Consider the following 14090-nt stretch of genomic DNA (forward strand, 5'->3'; position numbering starts at 1 on the left):
CAATCACAGAGAGACTAGAGGTTTCTCACCATGTTTGAAGACGCCTAGCAGCAGACACTTGTCAGAGATAGCATCCCACCACAAAGCTGGCAGATCAGAGTGGTCAGGATCTGGAACCCAGATCTTTATCTCACTAAAAAAGATGAGAAGTAGGTTCCATAACTTATGTAACTGTTCAATAATTAACTGATATCAAAAAATCTAACCACAGTTATTTTGATGCAGTTCCTCTAATAGAATCATACCTCGGACTTGAGGCATTTATTTGAGACTACTCTAGTATGATTGTATACATGTTACAGTCTTACAACCTACTCCCTATGACGGGCTGCTTTGTGTACATACAAAATGATGGACAAGAAACAATTAAAACCGCACTCATCTTTATATCATTATATTTTTAAACACTTTGTAAAGCACTGCATGAATGAAAACAGAAAAGAAAACTGATAATTTTTCACCAACAGGTGGCGCTCTACAACCTTGTTATACATTTGATCAGCTTAACATCAGTTCTACAACATCAGTCAAGGAAAAATATTTCCGAAGCAGCTATATCATATGAAAAAAAGGAAGACATGCCAATAGTGTTATAATAAAGGTATTGAATCTCACCGATCTTTTATGTTTATGAAGAATCTAGCTATTGCATCATATGAGCAGGTGTGGAGCAACACGTTGCTTGGCAGAGTATTGCATTTTTTTGAATGACATTGCTGTGCTTCAATAGTCTAAAGAAATACAAACGGAACACTGTGTATGACATGGAATGACTATCTCACCTGGAGTCTGCTCCATCCAGCACCGTCTGGGCCTGGCTTCCTATCACCTCTTGTTTCAGGTAGTAGAGCATTCTGACCCTGAGTAGCACCCTGCACAGAGAAAACCAGCCGGTCATAAAAAAAAAAAGAAGCCCCGAACAAGTACAAATGCTGAGTAAGCAGAACCTACAGACACACAGTAGCCAGAACACAAACACAAAGCAAATGTGTGAAATGCGTGACAACTCAGCTGTAATTCACTGCTGCAGACAGCAGCCACAGTGCACACTAATAATTATTTATGCATGTATGCGGCTGCATTTGAGAATGAACTGGTGTGCACCCAATCACGTAAGGCCTTTCACAGTGCAGGACACAAACTGCATGAATCACGGTATGACAGGTATTCACACTAAGCCCAAACAATTAACTTGGTAACTCGGTGTACTGTGACATTGCAGGGAGATATGAGCAGCCCTGAAGAGGGAATGAACGGTCCCTCTCCAGTCGTCATGTGGTCACGCTCTGGCAGCAGAAGAAGGCTGGTAGAGTCGAGGTTGACAAGGTAGAGGGAGGCTGACTCACAGGGGAGACGTTAACTCTGTGATGCATGATCACACACCAGTCAGCACGGCTCTGACTGACAGTAACGTAGTGGGAATAGTGGTGTGCCTGTGTGGCAGGCTATCACGTATAACATGCCACGAGATTTGACTAATATTTTTTTTTTCTGTGTAATCGTTTTTCCTGATTTTAAATTCCATCAGGTAATGGTATTGATGTTCAAAAAAAAATACAGTATGACAAATATCCTATACTGATAGGTTACAATACAACAACAAAAAAAACCCATTTTAAATAGAACTAGTTTTGTGCAAAATTAATTACAATTTGGATCAGAAATCATTCAAATTCAGCTGTTTGGAGACGAGACAATAATTCCATGGACCTTACCTCAACTTCGCCAGCACATATTAATATAATTATGTAGATTCTATTACCGAGCTACTGATAATAGTTGTTGCTTAGTTACTATTATTAGTATTTGTAGCCGCCTAATTCTTAATTTCATGTATAGCACTTTTAAAGAAGTGGACAGTGTTTGATATTGTCTAGAAGTCTGTCAGGAAAAAAAAAATAGGGCATCTCCTCATAATGTATCATTTCATGTGGGCTTTTCTCTGGCTGGAGCCCCTCTGAAGAGAGTTTTTTTTTTTTCCCCCAGAGAGCGGTAAATGATTTGTGGACTGCTGCTCTGAAATGTAGTATGCCAAATATTGTTAAAAATGAGTCAAAAATCCAGCAAAGAACTGTCTGTCTGTCTCTTCAGGTGATGGATGGCTGTCATGACCAGTCTGGGCATGTAGCTTTGGTAAATCAAAGTCTTAAACATCCTCCCTCTCTCCTTTCCACCCTCTTGTGAGACTGGAACCGCCCAGGAGCAGCTGCTACTTCCTCTGCCTGTCAGCACAATTCTTCATCACTCTCTTTCAAAGCCTTTGTGAAGACAGTGTCTGTGTTTGTGTGTAAGATGATGTTCATTCAGAGAGCCTGCAGAGGACTTCAGGACAGTCAAACACATTCTCACAGCCGAACACAGTCCGCATGACATGAGTGAATGTAAATAATCCATCACGGTCTGTTTATCGAAGAAAATCTTTCAAAAATTCATTGATGAGTCACTGATGTCATTGAGATTTTTAACATGTAACATGCTTTTTTACAATTGCATCATCAATCCATCCTGTTGAATGGTAACACAAATTAAATGATCGCTGTTTCACATATTAATTACAGTGTGCAGTAATGAATATCTTATATATATATGTATATACACAGCAAAAGGAGGAACAGAGAAATCACAACATGACGGACAATTATCGGAAATTTTTGACCCATTACTGATATCAGGAGTCAGTTCTCATTTATTCCTAGTTTCCATTTCTGAGTAGAAATTTGTTTGTACTATATTTACTGTCCTGTTAAGGAAGCCACACACCCTAACAGGTCACATTACAGGCCATCAGACCAAACATGCAGAAGTCAGCAAACCCAGCTGATGGTGTGTGTTCATTTGCCCAGTGTTTGACAAATCAGACAATAGGACCAGGAAACAAAGAAGAACTTTCTATGGAGGCTTCAGTGTACTGTGTCAAAAGCCCTGTGGACAACCCCCCCCCCCACTTTAAAAAGAGTTGGCAATCTATTTGAGTTTATATCTCAGCGGTGCATGTTTTGATAGCAGCCATCATTTTTCGGTCTCTCTGTAAATAAGAGAGATCCATGATGGCCATTAGCGAGGCTGAGGACTTGCTACGACTCATCTATTAGCTGGTCTCCATGTGATGCACGTCCATTAATTAATCAGCTGAATGTCGACTCCAGTGGTATTTTAGTGCCTCCTAATTACTGTGGCTTGAAGGTGTCAAAGCAAAAAAATGTTGAGCAATATGAAAATTGTATTTTCATTCTCTTGCTATATTCTGTTAAAATTAAAGTAATCCAATCTGTGGTAGAAGTGAATAATGACCACCTGCCAGTGCTATTATAGCATAAAGGTTTAAACACAGACACAAGAACTCACTCTCACCCACAAGAGACAAAGCATCCCAACCAAAGACTGTAATAGCACACTGTAAAAAAGCAAAATATTGACTTTATTTGATATTACTTGAGTCTCTTTCATCGCTTACCATTATTTAAGATATCAGGAGACTGGTCTGTTTTTTAAGCGGTGCTGTACTTGTACCTTGGTATTCACGCTCAGATTTGTTCGCTACATATCCAAATGAGATGAGGAAACACTTACTTGTTGCAGTGGTGTTTAAGGTGTTTCTTGTAGCCGTCGTCCTGAAGTATGTGCTCTGGGTTGTGTTTCCGAAGCCACTCAGCTTTGTGGATGTCAAAAGAGCTGGACTGGGTCTTCACCTTCTTACCCTTTCTGCCCCTTGGGACTGGGGCAGACAGACCTAGTGGAACAAGTTGACGCAATTTACAGGTGAAGTACACAATAAGTGTTATTTTCTGCTACAGCTGCCAGGTGTAGAACGTGATCCAGTAAAAAAGAAGGTCCTGAGGATTACCCAGGTGATTCTGCAACTCCTTGGTACGTCCGTCTTCTGTAGGGGCGATGAGGTCCCACATGAAGCTTTTGATTTTGTCATCTCCACGATAATGCACCAGGCAGTAAGATAGAAGTGCCCGGCAAATGGACTCTACATCCCATTCTGTCAACTGCTTTTTAAAACGACCATGTTTGAGAATATCCTTCCACCGACCCCACCTGGACAGCAAGAGGGAAAGGAAATGTTTAAGAAAGTGGGCTCACATTGAATGTATCAGTTGCCTCAGATCCTGTTTTAAAGCACTGCTTTATTGGGAGTGTCTAAAAGAAATTCCTCTGGTTTGATGGCTTCGTTTGAATCATCTCACCCATAAACAAGCAGGTTTTTCTCTACTCTGAAGCACTCTGTGCGTCCATAGCTGTTGAGACGGTCGTAGTTTCGCCTGAGCTTAGGTTTGGTCTCATCATTCTCACTTTCCCCCTCCGAAAGTTCTGCCAGCTCGTCCTTGGTTGCACTGAAAGGTCTTGTCTGCTTCCTGACACGAGGAGTGTCGATCACCAAGCTGTTCTGCAAAGAAGTAATTGAAAGAAAGCTAACTTTGACCAAAGGGTTTTGCAAGTAACTCAAATAACAGAAGATTGCAACTTTACAAGATGTGAGAAACAACAAATTATCTATTTTCTTTTGTGCAATACATACTCTGCCATTGACCATATCAACATCAATGTCGGCCTTTTTGGCCCATTTGTCCCAGAAGTTGGGGTCATCCAGAGAGATGTCTGTGCGGTTTCCGGATGCAACAAAACTAGCCTGAAAGACATGAGAATAATTTAAAAATATCATCCTGAATAAATGTTAGTCCAAAATCAATCAACCTCAGTGACCTTCATCACTTATGTTAAAACAGTTGCTTTTGTCTTGTTCTGTCACCTTAGCGAAGGTGGAACCTCTTCCCTCTGACTCAATGGTAATGGTCTTTGTCCTGCGCTGGAGGATCTGGTCGATGTCTTCCTCACAGAATTTGGCCCCTTCATCCTCCTCATCCATGATGGCACCGTATGCACCACGTCGCAGCAAATCTTCAATTTCCTTCTTAGATAGCTGTTGCTGGACTGCCTGGAAGGTAGTGTGAAAAATATTTAGGGTCAAAAAACAAAATTTTATTTCACTCAAACAGTACTGTGAAGCAGTACCCAATCAAACATATTGGATCATTGATATCTTAATATTAACACATTTGTATGCAGAATCAACAGCTGCTTATTATGGAGATATATTCACTCAGACCAGATGTGGAAAGCTCTTAATGCTTCAAATAATTCTCAGAGGACAAAAACCACAGACAAACATCCTCCTACACACTTCACATGCTGTCGACACACTCCCTCATAAAGAGATTATGGTCTAATGGAACTGGTTAAACTTCAAATGAAAAATTTAGGAATGAACTCCAACTTTTGGGGTTTTTGGAAAGCTCTTTTTCTCTGCTTGGCATCTTTGTTGCTGTCTGCCATCTGTTAGAGTTTTCCTCAACTGTCATTCAGGATTGACTAAATTTTGAACTATTGACTTTTGTTATTTTTGGAACAACAACTGGACAAAATTGTTTGCATTCAATTTGTGTAATTCCCCACACGAGGAAAGATTTAGTCTGATTTTCACAGTAATAGTGTCATGACTGTCAAGTGAGAGCTTAAATTATAGTCAGGTTCCAGATGTCTTTCAAGATTTTAACCAATTTAATGTGATGCTAAGCAGAGCAGGATGATAAGGAGATAAGGAGAGATTAAACTAACAAAATCAACACGGAGAAAATGAAACATAAGTTTGGGAAGAAAAAACCTGGAAAACAAATGAGTTGGAGTAAGGAATATGTCACAATAAAAAAATGTGTACACACTGCTTGATAATCATCCTGGTGCCACATTGGGATTCGGTATTTTTGTGTGTGATGATTTCATGATGATCTTATGTCCAGACAACATTTGCAATGGATTGTATTCAAAAAAGGCTATAACCAAAGCTTTTCTGAAACACGCTTTGAATTCCTCTTTTCTTTTATAGTCCATTTGGACAGTTCTTAAACCTACCCCTCCCCCAGTGCCTCCTCCCAGACTGTTATCTCGGCCACTCATGCTCTGCAACACCGCTTTGTCCAGGCCCAACTTGAGGCTGGCCCGATCGAACATTTCTCGCTCATACGAGTTCCTGGTGATCAGTCGGTACACCTTCACTGCCTTGTTCTGACCGATCCGATGGCAGCGAGCCTGGGCCTGAGAAGGGTTCAGAAAAATGTGTTAATTTCAACAAATGTTCATCATGGCTATGATAGAAATGTCCTCCTGTGTTGGCAGCAGACGACAAACAGGAGAAAAAGATACAATTATACAACACACATGCCCCATCTGCTGCCGAGTGACTCTGTGTGGGGTCATGTCATACCTGCAGGTCGTTTTGTGGGTTCCAGTCAGAGTCAAAGATGATGCAGGTGTCTGCTGCTGTGAGGTTGATTCCCAGTCCACCAGCTCTCGTACACAGAAGGAAAACAAAGCGTTCCGAGTCAGGTTTGCTGAAGCGGTCGATAGCTGCCTGCCGCAGGTTCCCTCGAACACGTCCGTCTATGCGCTCATACAAGTACCTGAAACATAAAACCATTCAGCCAAACATAAAAACACAGTAAAGTCATTACAGTCTGTACCGTGAGCGATACGTAATGCTTTATTTAATCAATACACACACAAAAGGTGCTCATGTTTATATTTTTCACAGGAGTTTAATGGAATAAACTACTAATGAGCAGGTTTTACATCCAAAATGCTGTTTTTAGTCTGCCTCCCTTTCACACCTGGGAAATAATATCTTCAAAAATAGTATCTACAAGGAATGGTTATGCACTTTCATCCTTGTGTCCATTCTCTTTCCCTCCCACAATCTGACCCTCTTGCCTCCTCAGGGTGATCCAGTTAAAGTCAGAAGAAACCGCACAGAAACTCTTGCTTGTCTAATATGGTGGAGCCCCAAGGGCTTCCATAACCTGCCGCTGAACCCTCTCTGTCTGCACTCAGCTGAATCTCACATGTTTACAATAGTTTAGGGCTTGCTCCAGCTGCTGGTGGGAAGTCAGAAGATAGAGGGTGACAGATATAAGAGCAGCAAAACAAATGGAGACAAAGACCCAAAAGGTCAAGAAAATGAAATGAAAAGCACAGAGGAGCTTGGAAATCTGAGAAAAACATAATCAGAAACTAAGATGGATAGACGGATGGACAGACAGACATGCAGGCAGATGAACATATAGATAGATGGATAGATGAATACTTTCATTAAAATGTATTTTAGTTCATTTCAAATTAATTCTAAATCTACTGGCCAGCTGATGATTTTCCAATGAATGAAAACTGACACAACATCAATTTCTGCTTATTATTTGTTATAGACAGAATCAAAGCACATTATCTACAAAATAAATATACAAACTCATGTGACTTTTTTTTTTTATGTCTGAAGTGACTCACCATAATGAAGGAAAGATCAAACTAGAACCTTTATTATACGTAAACAGCATCAAATCATTTCTGTTTGGTCATACAATGGCAGTAAAACAAGAGTAGAAGATCCAATGTAACTCCCCCAGATGAGCAAAAACACAACACTATTTCTAATGTCCTGCAGAAGCTCAGAGCTGTGTAGGCTCAGTGAACTGGACACACTTATTACAGGGGCTGGGCAATTAACCAAACACGTATAGAAGCTAACATTTAAAATGCAATGAATACAAGCAGATACGTGACATAAGTAGATAGATGGGTGACTTAATGTGGGTGTATTTAATGTCAAGTATGCAATGGGTGTATGTGTTGTTGTGATAAAACACCAGACCCTATACTTGTAAACACTTATGCCACTGCCAACTACTCCCGCAGGCAACTGGCTGTCATGTATTACGTACAGCAGGTATTATAAATAGAGGCATACTGTCCCTCACCCTTTGGAGTCATACAAGTCAGATCTTTTACAACATGAGAAGTAGCTACCGACTGTTCCCAACATACTGCACATCCCATCCTGCTGATAAATCATCACAAATACAAAAAAACCAGAGGATAAAGCTGACTTAACATATCTGAGCAGCAGCATTAAGTGACTAAAGTGAATCAAAAATGCATACAGTATATAGAAGTCGATTTCCAAAAAACAATGATTATGACAGATTATGTATTCAAAATGTAATATTGATTCAGCCATACATTTAATTAGCATATATTTTAATACACTATAAGCTACTTTGACAGAAAACCTTCATATGGCTGATTCTTTATTGCAACAGATGATGTTTTATGAGAAGCATGACAGTTAAGAGAGTGTCATAACATAAATCACTTTCTCAGTAGTAAGTAGGAATTGTTTAGTCTGAGTTGTAAAGTAAAGATCATCATCCATCACTATTACCTTCTCTGAATGAGGTAGTCCTCCAAAATGTCAAGGCAGCGCACCATTTGGGAGAATATAAGCACTTTGTGCCCACCCGCCTTCATCTTAGGCAACAGTTTGTCAATAAGGACCAGCTTCCCAGCTGATTGCACCATAGCCTGCAGATGAAAGTCGATGGCCGTGGGGCTATACACTTCCCTGAAGTCCTCGAGGATCTTCTCTTCTGCTCCTGACATAGCAAAGACAAGGACACATCAGCACCACTGTCTTTCATAATTCTCATGCGTCCTCCAGGGTATTATTTCAGTAATGTTTGTTCTTTCAAGCTGGGTTTTACTCTTTATTTTACAGTACAGTACATATGAATAAAAAATAGCTTTAGAGAGGCAACTGTTTTCTTGTTTCTGAATGTTAACTTAGATCCTTGCGTAATACACGCCTTCAATTTTACTTTAAGTAAGTGAAAATTGGAGCACTAAGATTTACATCTGTGACATCAGCAAAGCCAAAACAGATTCAGTGCCTAAGCAATATTTACTAAATCTGTAGTGATTGTCAAGGCTCTAGTAGGCAAAAATGAGCATGACAGTTTATCTCATGTAAATATCACTGATGGCATTTAATTAAACTAAGTGGTTAAAACTAAAGGAATCCACAACGACTCAATTATATATTATTGAACTAAAGACAATCTACCACCTGTTTCTACATTTCATCTGTATTTGTCAAAATCAACAATATAACCAACCAACCTTTTATGAGGTAGGGGTGGTTGCAGCATTTTCTCAGCTCCATCATGGTGTTGACCAGGTTGGGCATATTTGCCTGACCAGCTCCTTTAGCCAGGAAAGAGAAGTTCTTCTCTAGGATGGCTCGGTAGTACTTCTTTTGAATATTGGTGAGCTCAACTTCAATGATGGTTTCCTCTTTTGGGGCCAACTTTTTCTCTACATCCTCCTTCAACCTGCGCAGCATCATTGGTTTCAGGATTCCCTGAAGTTTCTGTACCTGTGGCCCAAACAAGAAATGAGACTTGTAGTTACAGAAAATGTGGGATATTTTCTACAACACGGCAGTAGTACATGGGTCACACGTGTTAGGTTTACACTGGTTCTGACTACATGATATGCTCCAGTAACATTCCAGAATGGAGAATAATTATTCTATTTAATCAGAACAAGCTCTCAACTTTCCATTTCACCTTCTAACTGAAATATGGAAATATGTATTTCATGACCATAATTGTAAGAAGCACCTAAAATCCATTAGGTGAATTAAGACTTTAATGCCGCATTAGACTGAACAGACTTTACCCCCTCCTTGTCCATGTACAGCTAATGTAGAGAAATGTCTCAACAAAATACTATCTGCTTACAATAACAATTACAGTACACATTAAATAGAATAATATTTACTTTGTAACATCTCATGAAGTCATATGTTAATTATCCTTAATATCTGTAGTTCATAGTACTAATGTAATTACTTCCTTTGCCCACATACATATAAAAGACCTCTGGCATCATTTCTTTGGTTGAAAAATACATCAACAGCTCGAGCAACTTTAACTACGTTAAGTAATGTATTTTACATTCTGCTTATATAAAACGCCTCCAGATAATATACTGCATGTTGAGTACAAGCTGTTGCAGATATTTTAACTTACAGTATTGAACCACACTTCAGACATGTTTCAATGGTCTTCCATCAAATGTCTCTTTAGTGTTTTCGCCTTAAAATAATTGCTAAACCATACTAATTACAAGGAACAGTAAAAAGCTGTTTAGAGAAATTGTTTTAATGCTTAGTTTGACAATTAGCACCATAATACGCTATCATCTACTATCATAATTCACCATATGTTTTGTGTGTGTGCACATATGCTAGTGTAAGAAAATGTCACTGTGGCCTAGTTAGAAAAAGACCCATTTCAAGAGTTCCATCTGCACCGAGAGGATTTTTTACATCTGAGCGACAATGTGTTTTGTGGAACTCTCAAACAATCATTTGGCCTTCTTTTTAAATAATTCATTAAAACTAAAAATTGCACCAGAAGCTCAAACATGTTGTCTCTAACATGTTTTTTTTTTTTTATATATATTATAATTTCACAAAAACACATTTTTTAAGTATCCATGAGCTCACCTGCTCCTCAGTCTTTAGGTCCCCAAACTCCTGCATGAAGGTGTTTTCTGAGGGAAAGCGAGTCGGTTCCAGGAAATGGAGCAGACTGAAGAGCTCCTCAACTGTGTTTTGGAGAGGGGTACCCGTCAGCAGGACCTTGTGTTCCTGAAAAAGCATAAGCTGAATGAGAATTTGCACCATATCTCATTTGTGGAAACTGCATCAAACTGTTAAAAAATGACTTTATATTGATGTTTCATTTTATTTTGTGGAATATTTATAGAAGTCAACATTTGTGGAGCAGTATTCCTGTCAAAACAGGCTGAATTCATTTTAAAACATAAAAATGCAGCTTTAGCAACGTTTTCTTTCACTCGGTTGGTAAAATATGTTACCAAGTTCATGAGCTTGAAGCCCTCTAGCAGCTTGCAGTTCTTGTTCTTGAGGCGGTGGGCCTCATCGATGATAACACAGCGCCACTCTATGGCGTTGAGTTCGGGACAACCTCCCAAGATCATCTCAAACGTGGTGATAACAGCTTGGAATTTGTAGGCTCCTCTCAACACACGACCCTGGAGACAAAAAAGGAAAAAAGGTGGGACAAGAGCCCTCAAATTAGTTAAAAGCATTCTTGAAACTGCCAGATTTTTAAGAGATCACATCTGTCTTTCTATGCGCAGGATATTGCTGTTTGAAAGCTTTTTTATTATTTTTAGTTTTTAAAAATATTTAAAAAATGGAAAAAAAAAAAAATCCATCTTTAGGCTCGAACGTTATCTGCAGCCAAACCAAAACATGAGGGTGCACCAACCAGTTTGTGTTCCGGCTGTGTTGTTTATTTGTTTGTTTTCTGTTTGAGGAGAATTTGCTTCAGACCGCCTCTCCATTTGTTTCTACTGCCTTGACAACAATCCTCACGGGATCTTCAGTAATCCAGTAACCCCATCCCACAGCCAGCTCAGCCAACAGACTGCTGAAGAGGAGCGCCTCTCTGATATGCCTGAGCAGCAGTGACAGTGAGCTCCCCTTGGAGGCTGCCATGACATCACAGGCTGCCTGGGAAACAGCCTGGTGGCAGCTCTGCTCTGTTCTGCTCTCACTATCGCTTTAATTCCTCCTACGGTTCATTTGAATACTAAGAGCTTCTAACTGCCTGTTGTGACACATCACATGGCCTGCCAAACACAGAAAGCCTTTGCCAAAGGCTCACTAACTACCTAGCAGCCCACTTCCTGTAGGCAGGTGGCTTTGCCTGCGACTTGCTATATGTATCTTAGTACTGTTTATTCATAAAAATGTTCTCATGCTCAACACTGTGAGAAAATACAAGGCTTCATAGGAAGTTCAAATCATCACCATTTTCAGTTTCTGAAAAAAATCTGAACTCAAAATATATGTTGACAATTTCTTTCACACATAGTATCCTCACTATATTTTTCCTAATGGAAACCCTTTGCCTGATATATTCATGATTCCTTTGTCTTTTTACAGGTACTGCTGAAACATGGTTAGGAGTACATCTAGTAAGTCAGTCTGCTTCATTAATTGCAGTCCCAGTGTCTTTAAGCTTCATGATACACATGGTTATCACATTCTTTCTGGTTTTTCACTATCCAAATCTTATTGCTTTAACCTGTATTTTAAAAAAAATCACTGGATTAGCAAAACACAAATTCTTACCACTGAAGCTTCCTTAAAAAAACAAGCTGATTTTTTTTCTCAACCAAGTGAACCGCCGTTCTACAGTCTGAAGGCAATCATGGCAAAGTTGCTCTCCCCTCACATCATAGAGCTTTAGGTGTCATATGTCAACTGTAACTAAGCAACTTTTAAATCATCACGATTCAATTTCTATTAGGAATGAACGATGAACTGAATGTCAAAGCTGTTAAATGTAACTGAGTCTCTTACAACTTGGATCTATATATGTTGTCCTACAATGTAAAGAATATATTGATGATGTTCACATCTGAGAAGAAATGGAAAATTCACATTGATTCGCAATTCATTCAGGGGACCATGACACCAGCCTGTAGCCTTGACTCAAAGTTGATTTAATAAGGTACTTATTTAGTCCTTGTGTATTCAACTGATAGGCATGTCTCAAAAATAAAACTTTCTTATAAACAAAGATTGTGATTGGTAATTGATTGTAATTGAAGTACTGAGACCAATCGGTCATATAAAATATCTCCTGTGCTACCTCAGTGTAACTCTTTGATGGGACTTTGCCTACTTTATTTTGGGTTCAATTAAAACCCCATTCACTATGGCTTTTGTAATCACACCCTGATATTTGCCAGAAAAAAAAACAAAAAAAAAACCACAAACGGCTCTGTGCCTGATTTACCTGCGCATCCTTGAAATACATCTCATACTGCTGGAGCATCTGCCTGCTGACCATGCTGCCATGGTAGACGATCACATTGTGATGGGTCCAAGTGTGGAACTCGCGCTCCCAGTTGGCAATGGTGGACAGAGGAGCAATGATGAGGAATGGCCCTTTAATGCCCACACGACGGATCTCTTCTAGGAATGTGATGGACTGGATGGTTTTCCCCAAACCCATCTCATCTGCCAGGATGCAGTTTCGTCTGACAGGTGCAGATTAAAAAAGTTAGAAGTAGTAGTGACATAATTTACTTAATGTTAGAAACCAGAAGAGAGAGCAGAGGCTGATGCACCATCTATATTAGACACTTATACATAATGTGTGTACAGCACTCAAATTGGATTCAGTAACTATTTTATAGTTAATAAAATTAAAGATATGACTACATACTATATGCTGAGCATTTCTGCTCTATGTGACAATATGTATGTAGATATAATAAGTGGTGGGTTAAAACAGAATGTGATGACAATGAAAAAAATAGAAAGAGGGAGGGAAACAAGAGCAATACTAAAAAAAAAATCATTATACTAAAAGAGTAAACTGTGAACCGTGGTGGAGAAAATTACATCATCAGCAGTAATAACAGACCAAAGAGATGAGATACTATGTAATGGAAAATAAAATTGTCTCTGTTGTATGGTGTGTACATCGGCAAACCATTTGTTCCGTCATCCAGTGGGTGGAGATATTATGTCCTGATGCTAATTGCGAGTTGCATACATTCCCACTGGCCTCTTAAGTAGCTCTCTACATTTTGATGAATATGTCTGCGTAGGCATGCAAAAAAAAATCCTGCATGCTCACACATACAGCAAATTCCAGGGTTAATGCAAGCATACTGACATCACATATTCCGGATGTAATGTGCAGAGATTCTTTTGTGATTGTGTGTGAAAAGAGGCAATTTTTCTTCTGGCAGTGTGGACCTTGACAGGAAATTTAACTCACAGGCCCAACCAAATAATGTGAATACAGACAAATTACAGCATGGTCCACACACACGCACACGCACACACACACACACACACACACACACACACACACGTAGGGCTGGAAAAGTGATTCATTATTCATTATCTGCAGTCTCAATGCACCCAGAGGAGGCCTCATGACATACAAAATGCCTGCGTAGAATCTCAGAATCAATAAATATACTTTAGCATTCTATTGTCTTGGGAATAATAAAACATCACTGCAAACAGAGTTCATAAAGACGTATCATTTTGCTTGAGGTGTAAGATGTATGTTAAATCTACAGTCTGGCTTCTATCTGCAAAAGCTATTGAAGCCATCTAGCCACATGCATGACATGTC

At 39.4% G+C, this 14090-nt stretch overlaps 1 protein-coding gene across 4 annotated transcripts in view; it reads right to left on the reverse strand.

Moving 5' to 3' along the window:
• Positions 1-14090, reverse strand: part of chd9 (chromodomain helicase DNA binding protein 9) — a 77103-nt gene that overhangs the window by 12206 nt on the left and 50807 nt on the right. For all 4 annotated transcript variants that reach the window (XM_068319871.1, XM_068319862.1, XM_068319880.1 and 1 more), the window contains 14 exons: positions 12732-12975; positions 10777-10953; positions 10403-10546; positions 9010-9265; positions 8276-8486; positions 6269-6464; positions 5917-6099; positions 4757-4942; positions 4526-4636; positions 4194-4393; positions 3845-4044; positions 3571-3730; positions 783-872; positions 30-133 (listed from right to left, as the gene is read on the reverse strand). In XM_068319871.1, the coding sequence (XP_068175972.1) occupies positions 30-133; positions 783-872; positions 3571-3730; positions 3845-4044; positions 4194-4393; positions 4526-4636; positions 4757-4942; positions 5917-6099; positions 6269-6464; positions 8276-8486; positions 9010-9265; positions 10403-10546; positions 10777-10953; positions 12732-12975 (2462 nt within the window). The remainder of the gene's footprint in view (positions 1-29; positions 134-782; positions 873-3570; positions 3731-3844; positions 4045-4193; positions 4394-4525; positions 4637-4756; positions 4943-5916; positions 6100-6268; positions 6465-8275; positions 8487-9009; positions 9266-10402; positions 10547-10776; positions 10954-12731; positions 12976-14090) is intronic.

The sequence above is a fragment of the Antennarius striatus genome, chromosome 1 (genome assembly GCF_040054535.1).
Source record: "Antennarius striatus isolate MH-2024 chromosome 1, ASM4005453v1, whole genome shotgun sequence".
Taxonomy (NCBI): Eukaryota; Metazoa; Chordata; class Actinopteri; order Lophiiformes; family Antennariidae; genus Antennarius; species Antennarius striatus.